Source organism: Physcomitrium patens, chromosome 24 (assembly GCF_059467195.1).
Source record: "Physcomitrium patens ecotype Gransden chromosome 24, ASM5946719v1, whole genome shotgun sequence".
In the NCBI taxonomy this organism is placed as follows: domain Eukaryota; kingdom Viridiplantae; phylum Streptophyta; class Bryopsida; order Funariales; family Funariaceae; genus Physcomitrium; species Physcomitrium patens.
Window position 1 is genome coordinate 13,260,472 of NC_143433.1, and position 25,417 is coordinate 13,285,888.

The 25,417-nt window shown below is 34.8% G+C and overlaps 2 protein-coding genes and 1 long non-coding RNA gene across 3 annotated transcripts; all 3 read left to right on the top strand.

Moving 5' to 3' along the window:
• The first annotated feature begins 448 nt into the window (after positions 1-448).
• LOC149986445 (uncharacterized) lies at positions 449-2,071 on the top strand. The gene is made up of 2 exons (XR_016500703.1): positions 449-957; positions 1,221-2,071. It is a non-coding gene; the product is annotated as an uncharacterized LOC149986445 (long non-coding RNA).
• Positions 2,072-4,463: 2,392 nt separating this feature from the next.
• On the top strand, positions 4,464-6,868 carry LOC112276944 (uncharacterized). Its single transcript, XM_024508773.3, has 2 exons — positions 4,464-5,284; positions 5,541-6,868. The coding sequence occupies exons 1-2, from the start codon at positions 4,889-4,891 to the stop codon at positions 6,270-6,272; spliced, it is 1,128 nt and encodes a 375-aa protein (XP_024364541.1). The 5' UTR covers positions 4,464-4,888; the 3' UTR covers positions 6,273-6,868.
• Positions 6,869-19,862: 12,994 nt separating this feature from the next.
• On the top strand, positions 19,863-24,387 carry LOC112276466 (26S proteasome non-ATPase regulatory subunit 1 homolog A). The gene has a single exon (XM_024507831.3). The coding sequence runs from the start codon at positions 20,783-20,785 to the stop codon at positions 24,113-24,115; it is 3,333 nt and encodes a 1,110-aa protein (XP_024363599.1). The 5' UTR covers positions 19,863-20,782; the 3' UTR covers positions 24,116-24,387.
• The last annotated feature ends 1,030 nt before the right edge of the window (positions 24,388-25,417 follow it).

Genomic DNA, 25,417 nt, shown 5'->3' on the forward strand with positions numbered 1-25,417 from the left:
ATAAAATAGAAACAAAACTAATAAGATAATATAGTTAATTGAGGTACTATAGAGAACTGGCCAATTAAATGGAAAATGTATTATAAAAGAAGAATTTTTCTCTTTCATGATAAAATTAAAGAATAAAAATTTAATATTTTTCATCTAATTTTTAAATTTTGAAAAATTCATATATATATATATATATATAGGAATGATAAAACAACCCGAATTTTTATTAAATCGACCCAGTTCCTTCCATTCCCCATGTTCCCGGCCTCCGTCCCTTTTCCGGTTCCCAACCCCTAGTCTCCAACCCCGACCTGCCCGTCTCCATTCCCGGCGCCCATCTCTAATCCCCGGGCCTCTTGGGGGGCTCTCGTTTGTCCATCGTCACTGGATCCTTCTTCTACAGAATTCTCCTATCAATTCATTGTAGTACGCCGTGAGTAGCTTCTAATAAAACCCTCCATATCGGGTACACCCTCTCACATTCAGCCTAAACGATTAACACCCTGCATTTGTGATTGTCTTTGTAACGGATTCCCTGAGTAAATAGCATACTAAATGTCGTTGATAGCATACTAAATGTCTTTAGAATAATGAATAATTGATTAATTAAGATTGTTCTATTCAAGTAGACTGGCTTTGACAACTTCTTTATTGGAGTGCTGCACTGTGTAGCGAGGATCTCTTTTCGGGCTGAGCTCATTCTTTTGATGGAGCGTTAGTTCTTAGTCTCTTTCGGCTCGAGGTGGTCAACTTGAGAATTTAGAGAATGAATCAGTGGATTGTCATCTGTACGTCTGTGCAACTGAAAGCTGGAGTTTGACAATCTGAAGAGGTTCCAATAATTTTGAGGCTCAAGCAACGCAATCCCCTGCAATCTCTTGAAGAAGTAACTCTCAGTCCAAGCCCAGGAGCGTTCAATTCCGGGAGCTACAGCATCCTCCAACTCTAACCCACAACAAGCACCAGGTCCTTCTACCTTGTCGACTCCACCCTTTTTTCTACTTTCTCGTCCAGTTTGCAAATCTAACTGAAACAAATTCAATTCTGTGCGCTGCTCCGTGACGTTTCCTAAGAAAAATACTCGAGATCTGAATAAGCTATGAAGGTTGATCTTACGAGAGAAGTCTCGGTCAAATATTGCTTTGTGATACTGTCGACTGATAAAATTTTGCCCGAGATGGCCAGTAAAGAGGTCAATTCCTGACGTTCAATTGATTTTTCTCCGACAGAGATTGTCGAGGCAGAATGTTCAAGGAGAATGTGACGCCACTACGAGGGCTCACAGAGCTAGAACAGCATGTTCGAGGGAGCTAGGTTTGCCTCAGTCCCCCAACCTGCTCCCCGTTTGGGTTCTTGGCTTGTGCCTCGATCCTAGTCACTGGGGTGATTGGTTAAATATTTACGGAGGCCTCCGCTAAAAGAATGCCCCTTGTTTTGGGAAATTTCCAACTCCATCATGTATTTAATCGCTAGATTATCGCTTGCGACGTTTGATAGAGAGGACTCAAGGAGAGGTGTCTCAAGTCTTTGCATGAATCCCCTGTGACTGCTGCAAGTGATTCCTACCCACGAGCATGGAGAGGACGCCGAGGTTCCAGCCGGGGAGCATCTCCTATTCCATTCCGACTCGGCTGCCCCGCCAGAGGTCAGTGGACGGGAGATGGCGCCGGGCGCCGGGAATGGGGACGGGCATGTCGGGGTTGGAGACTAGGGGCTGGAACGGGGACGGAGGCTGGGAACAAGGGGAACAGAAGAAATTGGGTTGATTTAGTAAAAATTTGGATCGCTTTATCATTCCCTTATTTATTTATTTATTTATTTATTTATATATATATAATTAAAAAAATAAAATATATTTTATATGAGCCTAGGATGCTAGATCAAATATGTAAAATTTAGACAAAAAATTAAATTAAATTTTGAAGTTTTAAAAAAATACAATTTTTTAATGATAGAATTAAATTAATAGGTCTTCAACTTATTAATTTGACCTAGAATAATTATTTGAATAAAATCATAATAATAAAAAGAATAACATACATTACAAGAATTTTTTAGTTAATCATTTAATTTCTTAAAATATAATAAAATAATTTATTAATATTTCTTATAAAAATTATGATAAATAATATATTCAAATTTTACTATATTAGCATATTTCAAAATATATTTTAATTATCTTTTTAAAAATAAATTATAATAATTTAGAACGTTTTGGATATTTTCACTATTTCACTTTTTGTCTATAATATCTTTGAAAGTTTATTAAAACAAATCTGGCATCTTTATGAAGTTTTCATAGAAGATTATTTAAAATTTTAAAGTATTGCATTTGTTTCAAAAAGTTATTAGGAATTTATATAATCTAGTAGATTTTTTGTATATAAGAAAAAACAACAAGAGATATCTCAACTGCACCAATGCAAGTTTTAATATGAGCTATGTGTTGTAGTATTTTTAGTCTTATATTAGAATTTTAAAAATCTAGAATTTCCTTCATATTCATGAAATCTTTGTTCTTTGAATTAATAATATGTACACAAAAGCCTTAAATTTTGATTTAAATTTTGTAATACTTTCTTAAAATAAGTAGTATTAATTAATTTTATCAGATAATCAAAGACTACACTAAAAAATAGGTTAAAACTATATGTGGATTTATAATTTAAATTGTAAATTAAATTTACTTCTATAGCTATTAAAATTATATAATATATATATATGTAATTATAATATATATATATATATATATATAATATTATTTATATTATATATACTTTACATATAAATATATATATATATATATATATATATATATATATATATTATACATGGTAACAAGATGATTAAAAACAATTTAAAATTTAAAGTTTTTAGGAAAAGATCGTATGCTATTTTGGCTATGTTTGTCTAGTTTTAATAAAACTCTAATGTATTTATTTTCTACTATATATATATATATATATATATATATATGTATATATATATATGTATATATGTGTATATATATATGTATATATGTGTATATATATATATATATATATATATATGTATATATGTGTATATATATATATATATATATATATATATATGTGTATGTGTGTGTGTGTAATCTTTAAAAATATTATTATAAAAAATTATTATTATTATTATTATTATTATTATATTTATTTATTAATTGATTAAAAATAATATGAATTTTAAGAGAATGAAATTAAAAATATAATTTTAAAATTTCTAAATACTTGTATTAATTCTAATTATTAATTTTTTATCTGCATTTATAATTAGACATTAATATAACTTTTAAAGAATAGTTATAATAATTTTTATTTAACTTTTAGATTTAAACCATTTAATATATATTTATAAACCATTTAATATATATTTAAAATGCCTAAATTTTGAAAATATTAGGTAAAAATAATATATTTTTTTATAATATAATTAATTATTAATAATAAATTTATTAAATCCTTACGATATTACTATCTATCTTATTTTTCAAATGTAAAATTTTTAAATTTGTGAAGTTTTTCATTTGATTAAAAATTATAAATAATATTAAATGAGTTGCAAATCAACATTTTCTTAAGTGGTTAATAACATGTTCAGTTATCAAGTTCAAAATTAATATAATTATTGATTTTATTTTTATTTTAGATATTCACAGTATGTATTTATATGTTCATATTTCATAAAAAAATCAATCGCATTTACAACATTAATGGTTATTTACAAATTGCATGAAAATTTAAAGTCCACCTAAAATATAGTTATTTAATGTTAACTAAAACCTTCTAATTTTTTTAATTTATTTTAAAGAAAAAAGAAAAAAAAAAATCATTACTTCTTTCTCAACATCTAATATTTATAGTTAACAATTTTACAACCAAGATTTGAACCACCAATATTTTGGTACGAACTTCTCATCTTCTAGTGGTCTGAGATCCTTGCAGACCAAAAATATCTTCTCCACCTCATCACCAAAGTTGCAACACACTACTCTCTTTCTCCCTCTATATAAATAAATAAATATATATATATATATATATATACACAAACACATATAAATAAATATAGAAGAAATATACAAAGAGAAAGGAAATAAAGTATGGAGGAGAGTGGGACCAAGAATATGGAAAAAGATGGACTGTAATCAAGAAAAGGAGATTGTAAGAATGTTGTCACGTAGTGCAACTTAAGCTTCCTTCCTTTGGAAGCCACATCCACTCTCACTCACTTACCCTCCATTCACTCACTCACTTGCTCACACTCTTACACTCTCATTCACGGTCACTCGTGGTGGTGCGAGCCCACCATGAGATTCCTCCACCATAACCATTCATCTCCCTTTCCTCCTCCCTTTCCTTTGCCTGCCTTTGGCTTCAGGATCCGCATCAATATTGGAATCTAGCGCTAGATGATATATGAGGCTGCCTCCTGCAGCGCTTCCCTTTGCCACAACAAACAAGCAAGCTGCTGCAGTGTGGATTCACGTCTCCTCACGTGGAGCACTGCTTGTGCGTTGCTGACCTTCCACGATGATGCTTGTTGCAGCAAGGATCTGGGAGTGACGTAGTCTGATACTGCTCGGTGCAACACGGCTTTGTTGTCGTTGTTTTTGATATTGTTGGTGCCTTGCTGCTTCAGTCGTGTGGAAACGAGCCTCTTGAGTTTGTGGTTTGTGTGCATCGTTGGCTATTTATGTGGATGGTGATGGAGAGTGACTGAAGGTGCAGATTCAAAGCAAAGTGTTTTTATTGTTTGTGATCGAGCGGGGGGAGAGTGGGAGTTGGATGTTGAGGGAGAGTCATAGATAGGTACAGACGACGAGAAAGAGAATTGAAGGAGTGAGCTGTGAGGACAAGGGATTCGTGGGTACAAGGAGAGAAAGATGCCGGGTCTTCGATACCAGCTTGGCATGAGTCCGTCGACGAATTTCATGGAGCGCTGTAACGTAAATGCTCCTGCGTCGCGGAACATGGGTGGAATCTCGCGCGACTTGGAGATGTTGCAGCCTCAGAACAGGCCGCATGTTTCCGCGCATTGCTCGAAGGCATTGCGACGGGCGCAGCCACAGTGGTTGCAGCAGGGAAGCGACGGACGCAGGCTTAGTTTCAATGAGACCAAGCACTTGAGCAACCCCTCCCTGCTGTCGGACACGAGTTATGAGAACGATGATTTGCAAGCCATGGTGCATGACTTCATCGAGAATGACTGTGTGCAGTACATGGATGGAGTCGATGGCGATGTCGCCTCGCATGGCTTGACGATCAGTGAAAACCTGCAGGTAGAGCTCTAACCATTGGCCTTTGACCTCGGATTTCTCCTCACCGACGTCTTTTAGCAGATGCAGAGCAGCCTTGTGTTTGGCAGATTTTGGTAATAGCAGGAATTGCGGCACCGCACGTGGAGATAGTCCGTCTGGCGTGTCTGCAGGTATCGCGCAGGACGAGGAAAAGTTTGCAATATTAGAAATCTCGAAGAATTCGTGATCTAGTGTCATGAAGGAGCTCCGTTTTCACCCAGTTCACGTGTTGTGCCAGATTTTGACTAAGCCACGCAACTCAGAAGAGCGGGAGCTTCGAGCTGACGTGCAACGTCTATTAATGATGGCAAACGAGGATACCGACCTGCTTTGTGACCCCAACAGCACCAATTACAAAACGGATCGCACCAAGCGGTTCATTGCGAGGCAATTGATGAGCTCTGGTTACAGCGCTTCAGTTTGCAAATCCAAGTGGGTAAACTCCGGCCACGTGCCTGGAGGCGAGTATGAGTACATCGACATTGTTGTGAAGGGAGATCAAGGGATGGAGCGTTTACTGGTGGACATCAACTTTCAAGCACAGTTCGAGATCGCAAGGCCTACCCCACATTACGAAGCAGCTCTGAGGAGTCTTCCCATTGTGTTCGTAGGCAATATAGCCATCCTGGAGCAAGTTCTGGGGCTCATGTCGGAGGCTGCAAAAGCGTCTCTGGAGCAAAATGACATGCATCTGCCACCATGGCGCACACTGGACTATTTGAAGGCCAAGTGGTTGTCAGAACTGGAGAGGAAACTGGATGGTAGTGGTGTTCGCTCAGATCAAAGAGGCTCTTCCAGTCTCCAACGGCGTGACAATAGGGTTGGGATCCACAGCGAGGCTAGGCATTGCCGTGACGATTTCAGGCATGCAAAGATATCGCTGCTTGCCGAGACGAGTGCATCAGGACCATTCGACTTGCAAAGGGCAAGAAACCCCCCTGCAAATTTACTCCTTAGAGCTGCAGCTTAGTTTCTCTCGCTGCGTGAGGCAAACATCAGCGCGCACATTGAGCATGTCTCCTTTTGTTTTCTGTGCCAAGGATGGCGCCCAGCAGCCGATCGACAACCAGTGACACCAACCGCTTTCCAGTTTCAATTTCTTTGAGTTTCCTGCTTCGCAGCAGAGCAATCGATAGGAAGAGCTTGGAACAGGAGTGACGCTTGCATCGGCTCCGAGTGGGATGGGCACCTGACGGTGCAAGCTCGCGAGCTTTATCAGAATCATGTATCTGCCTGAGAGATTCATCTGCATTAGATAGGCTGTCCAACTTGTTTAAAGGCAACCAAATTCAGGCATAGAGAGAAACTTTCCACCGATGCCTTCCCTGACGAGGTTGAGCAAGTTCATATTCCCCCTCCGGCCAAAGCAAAAAAATGTAACGAGAGAGTGTTGAAGAGAGCGAGTCAGAGTTTTGGAGGAGAAGACCTTTGCGAAGGCTTTAAGTTTGTAAGAATTAGACTAGTTTTGCAGATGCTTGCTTTTGAAAGATGAAGGTGCAGCATATACATATTGTGTATTTAGCTCCTCATGAGCACTTACAAGAATGGAACTATTTGCACATAAAACTCGATGTTCTTTGTTTTGTCACAAATTCCGATTCTCCGTTTTTGTTTTTCCCTGAGTCTTTCTCACAAAGGAAATCTATACAACCTGCAGTAGAATACCAATCCTACACACAGATGTTGTTTGAATGCTGAGAAGTGCAGCGCTGCCATGTGGGTTCTGGACACTCTTCAGCGAGAGCAGAAAGAAGAAACAATCGACGATGGATTATGACACAAAACAATAGTTTCTCTTAAATTAGTTGCTGTTTTGGCAGATAATTATTGTGTGTATAATAATAGAGATATTTGACACACAAGAATGGATTGGATCCTGAAAGAAGGCGAATGAATTCAACTGGAATCCTGTAAAGATGGATAGCTTGGTTTCATCGTTTTCTACGCATATGACACACAAAATGTTCTCATGTAAATATATCTGTTGTTGTCCACTCTCTTGTCTTGTCTTGTCCACAATAGCAATAGCAAGTACCCACAACAAAGGTGGGTGAGGCACAATATCAAGAAAAAAAGATAGGTGTCAATTCAACTAGAGAAGAGATGCAGAGTTGGACCAATGAAAAATGAAAAACAAAATGAGAAAAATAAATAAATAAATAAATAAAAACTGTTATCAGCTTAAGATTATTGCAACCAAAGTATAATGCAATAGAAAAGTTCATGAGGATTTGTAAATTTTGAATATAGAAAAATACATGAGAATTTGACAAAAAGATTAATGCCGGAGATGCTAATCTTGTCAATTATATTAGTCAATTCAACTCATACAGTACTGGTCACTTTGATATTGTACCACAATCAATTTATTTTCAAAATTTCAGAGATAAATGAAAACTTAGAAAAAGAAAAACTGGGTATGCAGTATTAAATATCTTAATTAACTTTCTTTCTTTTTATTTATTTATTTTTATAACCATAAGTATCCACTAACATGAAAACCAATCACCTCACATAACAATCTTATTTACAACATTTATCTCACTCAACTATCAAGTACAGTTATAAGCCTCTTTTAAGAACAAATCAAAAATAGTAACACTTTTTACTTGCATATTATCTTCAAACAATCACAAGGACACCAATAAATTTTGCAAAATAACTTGACACCACCATTTGTTGTTGTTGTTGTTGTTTGTTGATGCAAAGGAGCTTTCAAATGGAAAATCAACCCACTTGGAACAAACGAAATGTAGGTACAAGTTTTTATCACAAGCACTTTGTGTCCATGAGGAAAAAGGCATTCCTTTAAGAGAGCAAAAAAGAATTGGAGAATAAGGGCCCATTGCGACAATAAAGCTTCGGTTGGAATCCGTCCTCTCAACAAAAGGTGTGTATTCCATTACTGACCAATAATGAGGAGGTTCTAGACAAGAGGAGAAGCTTTGGTGGAAGGCATGTTTTGACCAGAATCCGCAAACCTGCTGCTCAGATTCTGTGGATTTGGGCGCCTTCACCCATTTTGCAATGATTTGCTCCACCTGCTGCTTGGCATCAAATTCCAGGCGGAAACATGCACATTATGCCAAAGGGGCTCTCTTTCAAATGGGTCCCATAACACCACCCATCTTGAGCAACATGACCATGCTTTCCAATTTTTGATTATAATTCTTTTCATATATATATATATATATATATATATATATATGTGTGTATGTATTTTTTATGTATAATTTTTTTTGTTCTAGAACTTGACACCATTTGTTCACAAAAGTTGTGGTTGCATGGAATGAGAGTACTTATGGGGAACAGGAATGGGAGTGGATTGGAGGAGAACCAAAGGAAACTAGGCTCCAAATGGTTGTTGTTCTCATTTAATGGCGAACAATTGTGAATGAATGATGTGACTGAAGGTACCCAAATGAGGTTTAATTCCAAGCCATGATTGGACCACAATTAATAACCTCACCTCTCCAAATGCTTGGTTCATTTGCTTTGCAGTGTTGGCATTTTGATATATATATATATATATATATATATATAAGTATGTATGTAGTTTTTTTTTAAAAAAGAAATTATTTTCGGCTTTTAGTGGTGTTTTTGATTTGTATCCATACCAAACACAAATGGTGCAGACATGATAGTTCATCCATCTTGTCTCTGGATGAAAAGCCAGCTCAGCAATGTTGTTGGAATCCTCTCCTTTCATCTTCTGTTTTAAAAGAATGGGAATCCTTAAAGTTGGTCTTCTGTGGACTTGGAATTAGTTTGAATTAGTGTTGATTTGACTTTATAGTGTTGATGTATGAAAAAATTAAGTGTTTGTAAAATGATTAATATTCTCCGTGAAGTTTAGAATTTGTTTTGGAATTGCTTGTGGTTTTAATCATAAAATTTGGATCTTTATAATATAACCCCAATTAATCTTGTAGTAAACTTTGAAAGTTCTAACATCAATGGTTTTGATTAAGGGTCCTTTTATACACAAAATATGTCAAATTTTTCGTTAAGAATTTAAATAGTAATTACAATAGAGGTAAATAACATTGTATATAATTGCAGTTTTGTTAGAATCTCAGTATGATTCATATAAGACTTTACTCAATTCAATATCAATTTATTGTTAGTTGAGATGACTATGTGCTAAGAAATATTTATGGTTTGATATGCAAGGAATAATATTGGTGAATATTTTATAACAGTGACAATTGTTCAAATCAACTTTGATAAAAATAGAAGTTTTCTTTTGTTATAACACAACTAATGAGATGCAATATATTTATTAGATTGTTGTTATCAAGAAACTTACAACAAAAGACTAATAAATTACAAGAAGTATAAACATCCAAAAACTATTCCAGAAAATTGTTACATCCATAACCTCATGCACAAGAATTACATGCATTACATAGAAAGGACTTTATCTTATGTATCCGCATTAAGAGGTATGTAACATATAATCAAAAGTGTGAGTATTAATATTGAGAAGCATAATTACAAGATAACATTGCCATAAGCACCAATAAAGATGAATATATAAGCATCCAATAGTAAATGAAATAATTTGGAGGCACTATATCCTTGTATAAACATACTACAATCTTCTGAAGGCAACAAGGTGCTTCAGGAGAAAGCTTTGCATCAATTCATTAGAAAGTGTTAAATTTGAAATACATGCAGAAAATAATAATTTAAATAATAGATTAAATAATAGAAGTGAACCATTATACAATCCAATAGAAAATACAATTTTTTACAAGAAGAAGAAGATGATATGCTTATCTATAAAAAAGTAAAAAATAAAAAAACTATATTTTGGCATTATGGATAGAAGGAAAATACAAGGGCTCTAAATTTTTCTTTTCTATTTAATAACAAATGACTAAGATGATAAGAGGCCAGTAATATGAGTAGTTATTGTATTTTATTTTGCCGTGTTCCTTGACTGCTACTACTACTCAATTATTTAAGGAGGGCAATGGAAGATAAGAAGAATATGCTTTTTTGTTGTGATAGTCAAACATGTTTTACAATCACTTTATAAAAAATGTGACTGAGTAAGAAGGTACTTACTAGTTTGATTTATTTTGGTAGTACAAAGTAAATTTAATTAATGTTATAATCTTTATATTCTATTTCTTTGGATAGCAAGATAAATATTTTTATGCCACTTGGTATAAAAATTTATTTATTTATTTGAATAAATTAGATGTTGGTGATTTTAGTTTTAATATATAGAATATTAAAGAGGTTGATGTGTTACGTAAATAGATTTTATGTGGGCCACATAATTAAATATTTCTAAAAACATTAATATCCAACTTAATAACATGGATGTCAAGTCTATATTGTATTGGATCAACATAGTTTGTTTAATCAAGAAGGTATCAACATCATTAATTTAAGCCCACAATATAGTCAACTATTTCAATACCCAAGTCTAAATATATTGGTATGAATATTTTAATTCTCAATCCTCAAACTTCTTTTATAATAACTTATTTGTAAACATATCAATCTAGTATTATATTTCTATAATATGTAGGTCCTTGCACAATAAAAGCTTGCAATTATTTTAGTTATTTTAACTTGTATTTTTTACTCTAGATTTAGGATTTTTCACATATAAAAAAATAATAAATTGACTAATAAAAAATATTAATTAAAAAATAAAGTACATAGTTTTTACATTAATAAGAAAAAATATAATTATGTGGTTGATAAATGCATTAATTTTTTTTATTTTTAAATATTTATAATATATGTATATATATATCATGTTAACATGTATCAACTTTTGATTGTTGTCTACCGAAAAATCATATTTTTTAGTTGTGATTTTAATTTTTTTTGTGAAGATAAAATTTATTACTCAAGCCACATTTTAATGTATTTTTAATTACAAGTTACTTATAACTAGTGGTGTGAAGTAAGAACCATAATTAATAAGAATTAAAAAGATTTTGATAATTTTTTTCAAATTTAAATTTATTATGGTAATCAAAACATTCAATGAGCCTAAAGACTTTGCAAAGCCATCAAGTCTTACTTTAGTTCTTCATTATGGCCTTCAAAAGTAATAAATAAATAAATAAATAAATTGTGAAAATCTTCAAAAAAATTCATAAAAATTACTAAAACTTTCTCAAATAATTTTAATTAAAATTAATTTTTTATTAATGATTTAGAAATATTTTATTAAACAAAAAGCTACTTTAGTGTAATTTAATAATAATTATAGCAAAAAATTCAATTTAAATCAATTAGTATCTTATTTCTTATATAAATTATTGAAAAGCCATGGTATTCTTTCTTTTACTTCTTCTACTTACTAACTATTATATATAAGTTTTAAATAAATATTACACATAGGTAAAAGACTATTTTTTTTAAAAAAAACTTAAGAACTAAATATAAATATTAGAAGAAGAAAAAAACCAAATTAAATGGGATAATTTCTTCTAAGAATTATTAAGAATTTATTTTTATAATTGTTACTTAACAAGATTCTTTTAACTTATATAATTTTTAAAATTCTAGTTCTAATTAGAAAATTAAATTAACATTATTTTATCTAAACAATATTGAAATATTATTTTTTAAAAATACACTAATTAAAATTTATGATTAATATTTTTTATATGATTGTAATTAAAAAAAATTATCTACCATAACTATTTTGATGTTATACAATAATTTTTTTTAAAAATAAAATAAAATTTAAATTATTTAGAATTATATTCAATTATTAGTTAATAGTTACTTATTAGTTAGAAGTTGACAATCTATATTTTAAGATTGTGTGTATAACACATTAAACCATGCTTATTTATATATTATGTATAAAATATCAAATGCTGATTATAATTTTTTTTTACAAAATATGATACATCAAAATATTCAAATTATGCACTCTATAAATATCAAAGTTTATTAAATTCGGATAAAAAATAATTTTATTTTATATTTTCTAACACATATATTTTTCTCCTCTATACTTTTTAATTTTTATTTACCAAATTCATAAACATAAATACCAATATTACAAGGACTATTAATACCAAAAATGTTTAAATTTTTTTTATATTTATATAACATATTGAACCAAACCCATAATACATACACTAAATAAACAAACTAAAAATACATTTATATATATATAAAAGAAAATTTGGATATAACACAAAGAGACAAAGAAATCTTTTAATTGGCCATGAAGCAAAAAACATGGAGAACTTGGGGAACATAGGAACAAGGAAACATAGGAATCAAGGAGCATGGATAAACAAGAGAATGGATAGATGTATCAAAGATCACAATACTCAGTGGTATGAGTTTTTATAAATGTACACATGCATGTAAATTTACAAAATTAAAATATATCTCATATACATATAAATGGTGAGTCAAAATTCTAAATATAAATTTTCATTACTATTAAAGTTTAAAATATATTGTAGCATGCCTCATACATTCAAAATTTTATATATATAAAAAAGAATAAAAAATAAAAAAATAAAACTACATAATTAAAACACATATTGGGATCAGATATTTTATTTTATTTTATTTATTTTTTTCAATTCCAATAATATTCTCAATCCTACTTTCCAAATATCTATTTTACAAACTCATAAATGAGAAACATCAATAGTAGAAAGAACATTGATACCAAGTGCAACTACAACTAGTTGAAATCAATCCTCCCAACCAAGTCCATACTACTCAACAACAAGTTGAAGGAGAACATACTCCCCTTAATCGAATTAAACTTCAAGATAAGGACCAACAAAGAACCAAAAAAACTTGCCAAGAACAAGGTTTTAGGGTTTAGATTTAGGGTTTAGGATTCACACAATGGATGAATGTTGTTTTAATGAGCTGCACGTTTTTCATCCTCAGCCAGCTTTGCCCTGGCCATACAAGGCGACGAGGGCGTCCCCGAAGCCACTGTCGCCGCATCGATCAAGTTCAGGAGGATCTTCATCGCGACGTCGAAAGAGAACAATCTGCGAATCGGCGCACAAAGACCTCAATCTTGAGACACTAACTGATGCTGATTCTGATGCGGAAAGAGAGGCGACGCCGATCGAAACGAAGCCCAGATGCCGAAGGACGCAACACTGGTGGAGGAAGAAGAAGAAGAAGTCCTCTCGCCATGGCTAGGAGAGCTGGAATCTGTAGTTACAGCGGTTGATGGTTTCTGTGCAGGGAAGATTTTCTCTGGAAATTGGTTCCGTCGGAGACTCTAACGGCTATTCTTGCCATGTGCTTGCAACGACTGAGTAGGATCGGTGATGGTGAGAGCTGCAGGTGGCGACAAGTTGCAGTGAGTATCGGGTGTTGCAAATCGAGATAGAAAGCGTCGCCGCAGTAATTGACGCGTTGGAGCTTCGGGTTTTGTGGACTGCTTAATCATGCGACTCTAGCTGCGCGGAAAGGGGTAAAGTGTTTGTTTTTTTTTTTTCTATTTTTTTTGTTGCTGTGCTTTTATGAGTCGCCATGACGACGTGGAGACAGAGATCTAGATAAACGTGTGGCTGGTGAGACGAACCCTTGAGAGTATTTGTTTTACAGTTTGAATCTGATGGAAGACTGGCAGCAGTCCAGTTCGATCCATCAGATGGTGAGCGGCAATCAGAGGTTCATTCATGTTGGGTTGATATTGCGGCAGCGCTTGGAAAGGGGAAATATGAGTGTCTGGTAACTGTACGTGTCCATGAGCAAAAGTCCTTTGCAGCGAACTAAAGAAGGTTGTTGAGATGTCGATATACGCTTCGTCCAATGACGAAGGATTGAACTCATGCTCTGCAAAAGAGAAAGGAGAATGAATTGATAAATTAGTGGCCAGTCGATGGACCGGTGCAGCGAAGCCACCTGTTATTTGTTCGGGAGTGGTCTTTCTGCTGTGATGGAAAATTTAGCAATGTTTGAAGAATCTAGATGATTGTAATCTCACTGCAATGCCCTTTTGTGATTTGCTTGAAAGCTTCAACAAGAAAGTTATTCATTTACTGAAGCACATCAAATCCATTGCAAGAATATGTGTTGTATGAAGCACGAGAAAAGTGTCCATGACTCACAGCGCAACGTGCCGTGGTTTTCTGGAGGTGGACTTGAAGATCAAATTAAACTTCCACTCGAAAACTGAAACAATTGGGTTCTCGACAGGGAATGGGAAGGAATTGAAGTTTAACTGAATAAGATCATTTTGCATTCCATCATCAACCGCGTGCTCGCTGCTTAGTCTCGATTAATCTCTAAGATTTCACAGCTTATAGAATCTTGGAAACAGTAGTGTTTGATTCTTTCACCTTAAGATCCAACTTTGAACTAGTAATTTGGGCAATTACTTCGGTATTTAGCTACCGCCGGTTCTCTCCCAACAGAGGTGCTCAACAAAACAAGACAAAATTGTCTTATTCTCGCTTCTCTGAAGTTCGGCATACCTTCTCTGGAAACCAATAGAATTCATCGTAATGGCAACTGTCACCCAACTCAGCCACTGATCTTCAGTTCCAACACCAGTTTCTGAATCATTCTCAGACAGATATAAACTAATTGCTGCAACCATCAACTAATCAGCAGGTCCTGCGAAACTAGTCCTGATTAAGCAGCCCTGGAAAAAAAAGTCGAAATGGTGGAGAAAACTGGTGTTGGAATGCCTCAGTACCATCTTTTACCCTAGACAGTGAAGGAGCTGATTTATTGCAAACTTAGGTGTCTGACGACCAAGCCTGCAGCAGCATTTTGGGTGAGAATACAACACAGCAACGTATCTGTTAGAGAAAATGCAGTCTATCATATAATAGAGAGTTTGAACATGTTCCACAGTTGGTTGGTTTTTCTTTCAAAGCTTGCTTAAACTTTGAAACTTACATCCATCCATGAGCCAGAAAATTCCTCTTCATAAGAGATACCCATCTGCTACAGTTTGATGCAGAGTGCAACACAAAGTGTGTCATATCACTGATCATGTAACAGATTTATTGTACTATTTGAAGACAATTATGAAACATGAGGACAGAAATAATTAAGCGTTCTCAGTTGTCAAATGCGATGGCCACAGCTTCACAATTTGAACTCACAAGTACGATACATATTGGTAGAAGTAATCATGTGAAAACTTATATGTAGATATTTTACAGAATTTAAAGTAATTTTCATTAATTTTTTCGTGATGCAACTGCAATCTAAGCAAATCTAATACTACAGTTTCATTTCTTTTTGTATGGGTTTTAGAGTACAATCAGAGTCGAATTAATTATTATATTATTTAAAGTATCTATTAAACATTTTGAACATATATTACATTAATTAATTCTTATTCTCAAAGTGTGAAATCTAGTTAGTTAATGCATAATAAATAAATAAAAACTTTAAAAATTATATATAATGTATATATTATAGTTTAAAAAATAATTTAAATTTAAATTGAAAAATATATCATTTAAATTTTTAGAAAGTAATAAAATATAAATAAATTAATTGAACATATATTACATTAATAAAAAAGAAAAAAAAAAGATAGAATTTTACTGTGTAAAGTGGATATGTAAATTTCAATTTTGATATCAATATTAAGTTTAACTTTCTCAATTTTCAAATATTTATTTAAACTTATGATTTGTACAGTAATTACTAGTGGTAAAGGAAATTACTTGTCTCATACCACTTAGTACCTTTTCTTTGTATTTATTAAATTTATTCTATTTATTTCTGCTTGAAAACTTTGAAAGATATATATATATATATATATATATATATATACATATATTACTTTAAATTTTAGTTTTATAAAATATCAAAAAATATTATTGTATAAATAATTAGATTTTACACAAAAAATTGTTGTAAATGTTTGTGACTTGGAGCATGATTTAAATAAAAAAAATTTAAGAAACTATAATCAAAACTTCTTCATAAATCTTTAGATGTTTTTTTGATTTTTTTGTAATTGCACTTTATATGTAACTGCACTTATATTGATATATTTTTTGGTAGACAATTCTACATAGGTATATATAAATGTGAATAAATCATTTACACCTCAAACTTTTGGGAACATTAAATACTCTAAAAAATATTTTACAGCCCTTAGTGAGCAACCCTAAACCCTAAACCATTTGAATGTTTTGGTTATGGATTGTAAAGTTGAATATATACCATCTACTACAACAACAACAAACAAACAAACAAGCAAAATAACAATAAACACATACTATCATACTGCAAAAATCAGTCCTAAATGAACAAAATCAAAATTAAATACAAGAAACCAACCTCAAAACATTTGAACTGATCTGTAAAAATGCAACTCACTGATCTAGTTTTGCAATAAAACTGATATCAATAATCCTTCAAAAGGATCAATAGAGTTCAAAACAGCTGTGATCCTCAAACAGAGGATTCCGATCAAATTATTAAAATGGTATTGGACTATGAAGAGGCATCAGAACAATTATGGTGGAAGAAGGCTAGTATATATGTGTGTGTGTGTACATATATATATATATATAGAAACATATTATTTTAAGACGTACACATATACCCACCTGGGCAACGCAACTCCTGTTTTAGCCATGAAATGATGTATATGGTTGTCCAATTGCAGATACAAGTCATTTCAGGCCTTCCATCAATCCTGGTCCAGTACTAGCACCACAATCCTGCACAAAATAGAACCCCGGCCTTGTACTTCGTGCAGATCAAGTGCCGAAGTGACTTCAAGGATGGACACTGACCCTGAATTATCCAGTTTGTTTGCCAATACCGACAAGCATACGTTGTTTTTGTCATCAATCAGTAATGTGTGCAGTTTGTCGCTCAAATCAACAACAATAACCAAGCTCTGAAAGAACAAACAAGTTGGCACCTTTTCTAACCTGCCGTGTAACTTGCAGTCGTCCTTACATAAACACCTAACGAAGTCTCCACTGTAACACAAAAATTTAACTGACCAAAGCGTCGAGAAGAGAGTACATCCACAACGGATTGTTTCCCCAACCACCGATTGTAGATCCCAGACTGTTAAGTTGACACTGCCTAAACTGAATGGTGTCAACGTTGTAGCCAGTTGTCAGTGTGGTCACTACCTCATGTCCTTGTTGCAGCTGGTAAAGAATTGTTCTGGGTTTAAGTTTTAAAACTTGGAAATTCTACCCAAAATATTATCAATTCAGGTATGCCATGGCGGTGGCACTAATACTTGCTTCACAATGATCAGACCAGAACACCAACAACGTTAAAGTTGTGAGGAAGAACATCAGAGAGAGAGAGAAAGCACAATTCGACCATACAACTTCTCTTGGACGTTCACGGAGCGGACTTAAAAACTGTTGGGCACACAACAAGTGCACCGTTTTGGCGTTTCAGTGGAAGTTCCCATTTTTATTTATATGACTGGTTGTTTGAGTTCAGGCAATCCTCCACCATCTGTAACTCAGGTGCTTGTAAATATCCTTTTTGGTATGGTTGTCTATTGATGTTTGATATATAAGACTTATTTATCTTATTTGTTGTGTTTAGATGCTTTTAAGATGAAAGTTATTTTGATGGGAAACTGAAATGCCTTTTATGTAATTTAGTGCTTATAATATATAATTGACTATGTGATGATTATTATTTGATTAGGTGATAAAGGTTACAAGCTCATACTTAACGAGTAATATCTTTTAGTAGAAAGTCATGGCTGCTGAAAAGTAGCTATTTTACAAATGAGGAACAAAGAGACATTTAGAGAGTTTTTCTAGAAGTATGATGCAATTAAATTTGGATTGAAATGTCTCTTTGTTTTTTATGTGAAAGATAGCTTATATTGATAATGTATTCAAATCTAAATTTGGGATTTTGATTGTAAAAATAAAGGATTTATATTTACTTATAAATTATCTTTTAATGGTGTTCTAAGGCATTATACTTATTTAATTTGGTGTTACTATCTTTATAAAAGTTCAAGATAATCAAAAAAATTATGAGAGATTTACCAATGTAATTGGTAATTTATGTTTTTAAGGCTATAGATTAGAATAACATTTATTATACAATTGTAAGGACTTGAATGATATTGAAGGTGGAGAGTTGGAGACTTTGGAACTTTCAAATGATATCAAAAGTTTAAATATAACAATCTTGTGAACAAAATTGGTTATAGAAAGGTTTCTAAGTCTTAAGGGATTTGGATCTCAAGTATAACAAGATTAGTAGTTGGTTTGGTTAACAAACAAGTAGTTATAAAAGTAGACATTTTAGCTTGTTTGAACCATCTTAATCTCATGAAGCTTTTTTTTTCTTTTTCTTTTTCTTTTTTTGTTGCAAAGAAGAATAGAAACAAAACAAATAAGTTATAATAGAGAGTATGAAAAGATACTTATATTTGCTTTTTAGGATAATATGTAAGGTTGCTTCATGAATGTGTTATTTATATGACATGCAAATTGCAAATTATAATCTTAAGTTTTATAATTTGATTATCAACTTTGTAAATAGAGATAATAAAAGTAATATTTTTTAATATGTTTATATCATATTAATTAGTTTTAGCATATTATAGATTGATGTTGAAATAAATCCAAAAATCAATAAATAATTATGTTTATATTACTACATAGTATATAACTCTTAATATATTGCATGGTTGAAAAAGATCATAATAACATATTTCATAGCTAAATAAATATATATATATATTTATATATAAGTATATATAGATTTTAATTAATTTGAAGTTTTTTCTTTCTTTTTAGATAACTATCTAATAACAAAGTTTGTTGCTTTTGATTTTTTTAACTTTTTATTATTATTTTTTTAGAATATTCTTTGAAGAATTTAACCATAAAGATTCTTTTATACCAATTTATAATAGTGAATAGCACAAGATATTAAATATCTATATTTATAGTAGTGTGCAATTGTATTTTTTTAAACAAATTTAAGACATGAAAATCATTAAAACTAGGTGTGTTGTATGATAAACTAAAATTTTGAGAAAAAAAATATTACCAAATAAAATTCCATATCTTTAATCACATAATTAAATTCTAATCTTATTAAGAAAAAAATTAAAAACTATATGTATATATTGTTATTCAAAAAACATCCTTACAATGTTTCAAATGGCTTAAATGTTTTTTGACAAATAATATTCACTAAAGATTTTCATAAATATACATCTAAAGTTAAAGAATAATTTTTGAAAGATAAAATTATAGATTTTCATTAAAGAAGGCATTTAGTTTTTTATTTCATAATTATATTTTTAAAACCATTCAAATTAAAAATATATTTTTAAAAATAATAATAATAATAATTCAAAAAAAAGTCATTTAAAAAAATATAGTAACTCAAAACATAAAATTTTATATATATATATATATATATATATATATATATAAACTTTCATTATTTTATAAATGAGTTATTTTTAATGAATAAATAGAACAAAGATTTACACAAAAAATCTTCAAATTATAATGTAAAATTATTAGCCAAATTTTTTGATCAATTGGAAATCACAAACTTTGGTCAAAGCTTCATCTCTTAGTTGGAACAAATTGTAGTCTTAAGCACATGAGTTCATTTGCCTTAAGTGTAAGTAGGTCACAGCGCACTGGTGTGAATAGCAAACTTTCCTCGCACCAGTGTGAATAGATGTCTGACATGGTGCAGTGTGAATAGGTCTCTTCCTGAGCACCTTCCAGAAAGGCCTTAAATCCCTACAACCTGGTCTCATGACGAACTCAAACTGTCACGCACACGAATAGAGCATCAGACAGACACTGTGAAGAAGCTCTCAAGCTCCACCAATTCTCTGCGACGCTGAGCATGGAGGAGATCAGCACAGAAACGGCAGCGTTTGCATCGCATCGCAATGCGAGTACATCAAGACGATGACAATACAAGTGTGATTAGCAACCGTTAATGAAACCTCGCACCGTCGAAGGCTCGAGTCTCGGCCTCTGCTCGTTGCGAATTATGTCGTTTGGAATCTGGAGCTCTCAGCATGGGGCAACTTGCGTTGAGAGCTTGGACAGTCGTGCGGAATTCTGAGATCCAACGCGAAAAAACGGATTGAAACATTGGCCGCATCAGATACTCGATTAAGTCGGTTTCTATTGGAGGAAGATGATGCTGTCGTTGTTGCTTGATAGTTTCATTGGAGTCTCCCCGGCAGCAGCCTTCGGTCTCATCTTCTGTCTCTTGTATTACACTGATGCACTGAACTTCGGCACTTCAATGGTTCTCACGAAAGGGTTGTTGGAAAGACCGGCGAGAATTCATGCATTCGATCTGATTTGACGATGAGGCCGCAATCGGGATGTGCGAGAAAGAATTATGAGCATGTGGATGTGTACCTGAAGGGAGAGTTTGACAATATTCTCGTGATGAGAATTCCTTGCGACGGGGAGTTCAGAGAACAGAAGCTAATGCCTTGTCTGGCGATGTGCCTAGGACCTGAATTTGCGCTTTACTGTGGATAACATGGCAACATCCAGGACAGGGTACCCCCGAATGGATCTAGGGGAAGAATACAAGGGCAGGAAGAGGAAGAAACCCCATAGTGCATCCACGAGTGCTCCCCTCAGACACGCAGAGGGGCTCAAACCGCCAGTGCTGAGCACGGCAAGCGGCCTGCTCAACATGCTCAAGGAGAAACATCCCATACTCAAGCTACATGCGCTGAACAACCTCAACGTCTTCATGGAGAAATTCTGGCCCGAAATCGCAGCCGAAATAGCCCAAATCGAACTGGTCTACGAAAACGAGCATTTCGAGCACCGGCACTTAGCAGCTCTAGTGGCATCCAAGGTGTTCTACCACCTGGGAGACCTCACAGAGTCCTTGGTTTATGCTCTGGGTGCAGCTTCCCTATTCAATGTCGCAGAGAGGAGCGAATATGTGCAAACATTGGTGGCGAAGTGTGTGGACGAGTACATTAGCATCAATGCGAGGCTGGAGAAGGGGGAAGGTTGCTTCTACTTGGATCCAAGGCTCGTTGAAGTTGTAGACAGGGTCTTGGACCAGTGTCTCATGGACGGGAAATCCGAGCAAGCTTTAGGGATTGCGCTTGAATGCCGACGGTTGGATAAATTGGAAGAGGCGATCACTACAGGCCAGCATCCAGAAACAAACTTGAGCTATTGCCTCAAACTCTCCCAAACGTTCGTGAATTCTCGGCATTTTAGACAGGACGTGCTGCGGTTGTTGGTGGAGAATTACCAGCGACTGCAAGAGCCCGATTATTTGAGTCTCAGCCAGTGTTTGATGCTGTTGGATGAACCCCAGGAAGTGGCAAAAATGTTGCAGGCGCTCATTCGAGGTGACGGAAGGAACGCATCGGTGGCATATCAAGTAGCCTTCGACCTGTTTGAGACTGAGAATCAGAGATTCTTGACCAGGGTGGATGAGTTTCTCCAGGACTTTGAGGCTTCCGAATCCCCACAGAATCATGACATGGAATTGAATTCCAATTTCACTAGATCCTCTCTAACAACACAACCTGCTCTAAACGATAAACAAAGGCCAGTTGATTCGGACAGCGACCACAAAGCTGTTGATTCCTCTGAACCAGAGTTTGATTATAATGCTGGTGCTTTGGCATCATCCTCACAAAATCCACCGGCTATGGAGTTGGATCGGCAGTGCCAGGATATCGGAAGTCCCAGGAAAGGAATGCAAAGATTGTCCTTTCATGAGAGACTGAAGAAGCTGAAAGGGATTTTGAGTGGCGACATCCCCATCAACCTCCATCTCCGTTTCCTGAACAGCAACAATAGATCTGACCTCCTGCTTTTAAAGACTATCAAGCAATCACTTGAGACTCGCAGCAGCAGCATCTGCCACACCGCCACGATCTACACCAATGCTCTCCTGCATGCCGGCACAAAAGTGGACACATTCTTGAGGGAAAATTTGGGCTGGCTGCGGTACTCCACAAATTGGGCGAAGTTCAGTGCCACAGCAGGGTTGGGGGTGATATACAGGGGCTATTTGGACCAAGGAATGTCCCTGCTCGCTCCCTATTTGCCCCAACATCGCGGTAGTCCATTCTCAGAAGGCGGCGCGTTGTATGCCCTAGGATTGATTTACGCCAATCATGGCAAGCGGGTGAGGCACTTCCTCTTGGAATGTCTCCGAAACGCCAACCACGAGGTGATCCAGCACGGGGTGTGCTTGGGTATCGGTCTCGCAGGGCTGGCTACTGCAGATGATGAGATTTATGAAGAAGTCAAGGGGATATTGTACAGAGAAAGTGCGGTAGCTGGGGAAGCCGCGGGGATTGCTATGGGGTTGCTCTATGTTGGCTCCGGGACTGACAAGGCAGGGGAAATGCTGGCCTACGTGCAGGACACGCAGCATGAGAAGATCATGAGAGGCTTGGCGCTAGGGATCGCGCTCACCGTCTACGGACGTGAAAATGAAGCGGATTCCCTGATTGAGAGGATGACGAGGGATCAGAACCCGGTAATGCGCCATGGCGGGATGTGCGCCTGGGCTATGGCTTACAAAGGGACAGCTAACACTACCGCCATTCGGCGATTACTGCATCACGCGGTCCATGATGTGAGCGACGATGTGAAGCGAGCCGCGGTGATCGCGTTGGGGTTTGTCCTATGCACACAGCCCGAGCAGACGCCAAGAATTGTTTCTCTTCTCGCGGAGTCTCACAATGCATATGTCCGCTACGGGGCGTCCCTCGCGATAGGAATTTCCTGCGCTGGAACGGCGTCCAAAACAGCGATTGCATTGCTCGAGCCGCTCATCACTGACTCAATCGACTTCGTGCGCCAGGGCGCGCTAATTGCGATGGCCATGGTGCTGATACAACACACCGAGGCTTACGAAGCGCGCGTGGGGCCGTTCCGAAAGCAGCTTGAGAATATCATGAAGAACAGGTACGAGGAACCGATGACAAAGATGGGGGCGATTCTCGCGCAGGGGATCCTGGACGCAGGGGGCCGCAATGTGAACATTCTGTTGAAGTCGAGGAATGGCCACTGCCGGATGACTGCGACGGTGGGGATGGCCATCTTCTGCCAATTCTGGTACTGGTACCCTTTCATCTATTTCATCAGCCTGTCCTTCAGCCCCACAGCCTTCATCGGCCTCACGGAGGAGCTTCGCGTCCCAAAGTTCAACTTCATATCTCAAACGAAGCCGTCCATGTTCGCATACCCGCCACCCACACCTACCCCATTGCGAGATTCTTCACCCTCCAACCCCAATCCCACCCCTGCCATGCTCTCCATCGCCGCTAAACGACCCCACGTCGATGCGAAAGACCGCAACATGAACAACACGAAAACCCCAGCTCCAATCACGCAAGAAGCAACCAGAATCACAGCGCCAGCATGCTACTCGCCAAAGTCCTGCACCGGCATCAACGAGTCAAGCCATGACCACGTCGCAGCGAAAGCTAACCTCCCATCGACGCATTCTCTCTCCAAGAAGTTGAAGACCACCTTCGCACCTGGAGAATCGTCACGAAACTCAGAGCTCCCGAGCTTCCTCACAAGATATGACCAGACCACCGACGACATGGCGAAGCAGCAGCAGCAGCAGGATCCACCAGCAAGAATCGAGGAGAGTGTGGACCCACCGACACCGCCTCACGAGGAGCCTGCATCGGAAGTGCTCAACAACCCAACTCGTGCAATCTCTGCCCAAGTGAAATTCTTCCACTTCCCACACAGCAATCGCTTTGTGCCGCTTCTTCCACAGCGGCAGCCCTCGGGGTTCGTCATGCTGCTCGATACACAGCCCTCCTCCGAACCCGAAGCTCAGTACATGTGGGATGATGTCGAGGAGGATTGATTGATTACTCCTCACCGACACCGATACCGATACCGACACCTCCCTCGTCGTCTCGCAAATTTCTATTTCCTGTTTATTATGTTTGGTTTTACTTGATGGTGTTGCTTTAATGCCAACGTTCGGAAGAAGTGTGTTGTATTGGAAATTATCAGTTGTCAAACAGATGAGAATGCTTCTTTGATTTTTTTTGGAAACTATATTAGAAATCATTTTCTATATGTAACAAATATTTATTTTTGCAATACAATGGTTTCAGTAGTAGCATTGAACTATTTTTGAAACTCAATCAATATAACAATTATGCGTCTAAACATTATTAGTAGGTGTTTATTTATATATGATATTTATATTAAATAAAATAATTTAATAAATGTATATATATAGAAAGATATATATATATATATATATATATTCATTCATTCATTTATTTATATTTTGTGTCAATTTACAGAATTAATGTAAAATAAAAAAAGTATAATAAATGATGTATTCTCTAAAAATCATTATTACACATTATTATATTTTTAAATGTCTATTACTTTGTTTTAAATATACTAAAATTTAAAAAATTAACATGCATAAAATTAAATTAATAAAAATAGAATGATATATGTACATGTATTATTTTTATAAATAGAAAAAAATAAAAATAATTAGAAGCTGATTAAAAACATTTAAATAGCTAATATCTTCTTCAGGAAACATCAATAAATGTGTTAGATGCAAATTAGATTTATAGATGCATCATATGGTAATATAGAAATATTTTTAAAATAAAAATAAAATCTTCTATAAAGCTACAATGGAGGCATCATGCTACTTCAACCTCACATAAAAGTCTTGTAATATTTTTTAAATAAAAATACAAGGTATTTACATTAGCTAGTGCATTTGGAGGCAAAACTAAGCCTATTTTGAGCCTTGAATATGCCTTCTTACTATTCTAGTCTTAGTTTAAGACTTTTTAGTTTTTATATGTTTAGCAATATCTATTGTAATATCTATTTATTTTATAAATGTATAATAAATATACAAAATAGTGCTGTATTGGTGGCAAAATTATGTTATTGGTGGCAAAATTATTATATAATTTTCACCAATATAATTTTGTATTTATAATAATTTTCAATATTTTAATTTTACCACCAATATAATTTTCAATATAATGATTTTTTATTTATAATAATTTTCAAACAAAGGTTTTATATATGAACCACAATTTGATAATATAATTACTTTAAAAATAAAATTAAAATGCATTTCATGAAAAATAGATTGTAATGATTTATTTGCAATAAAGTA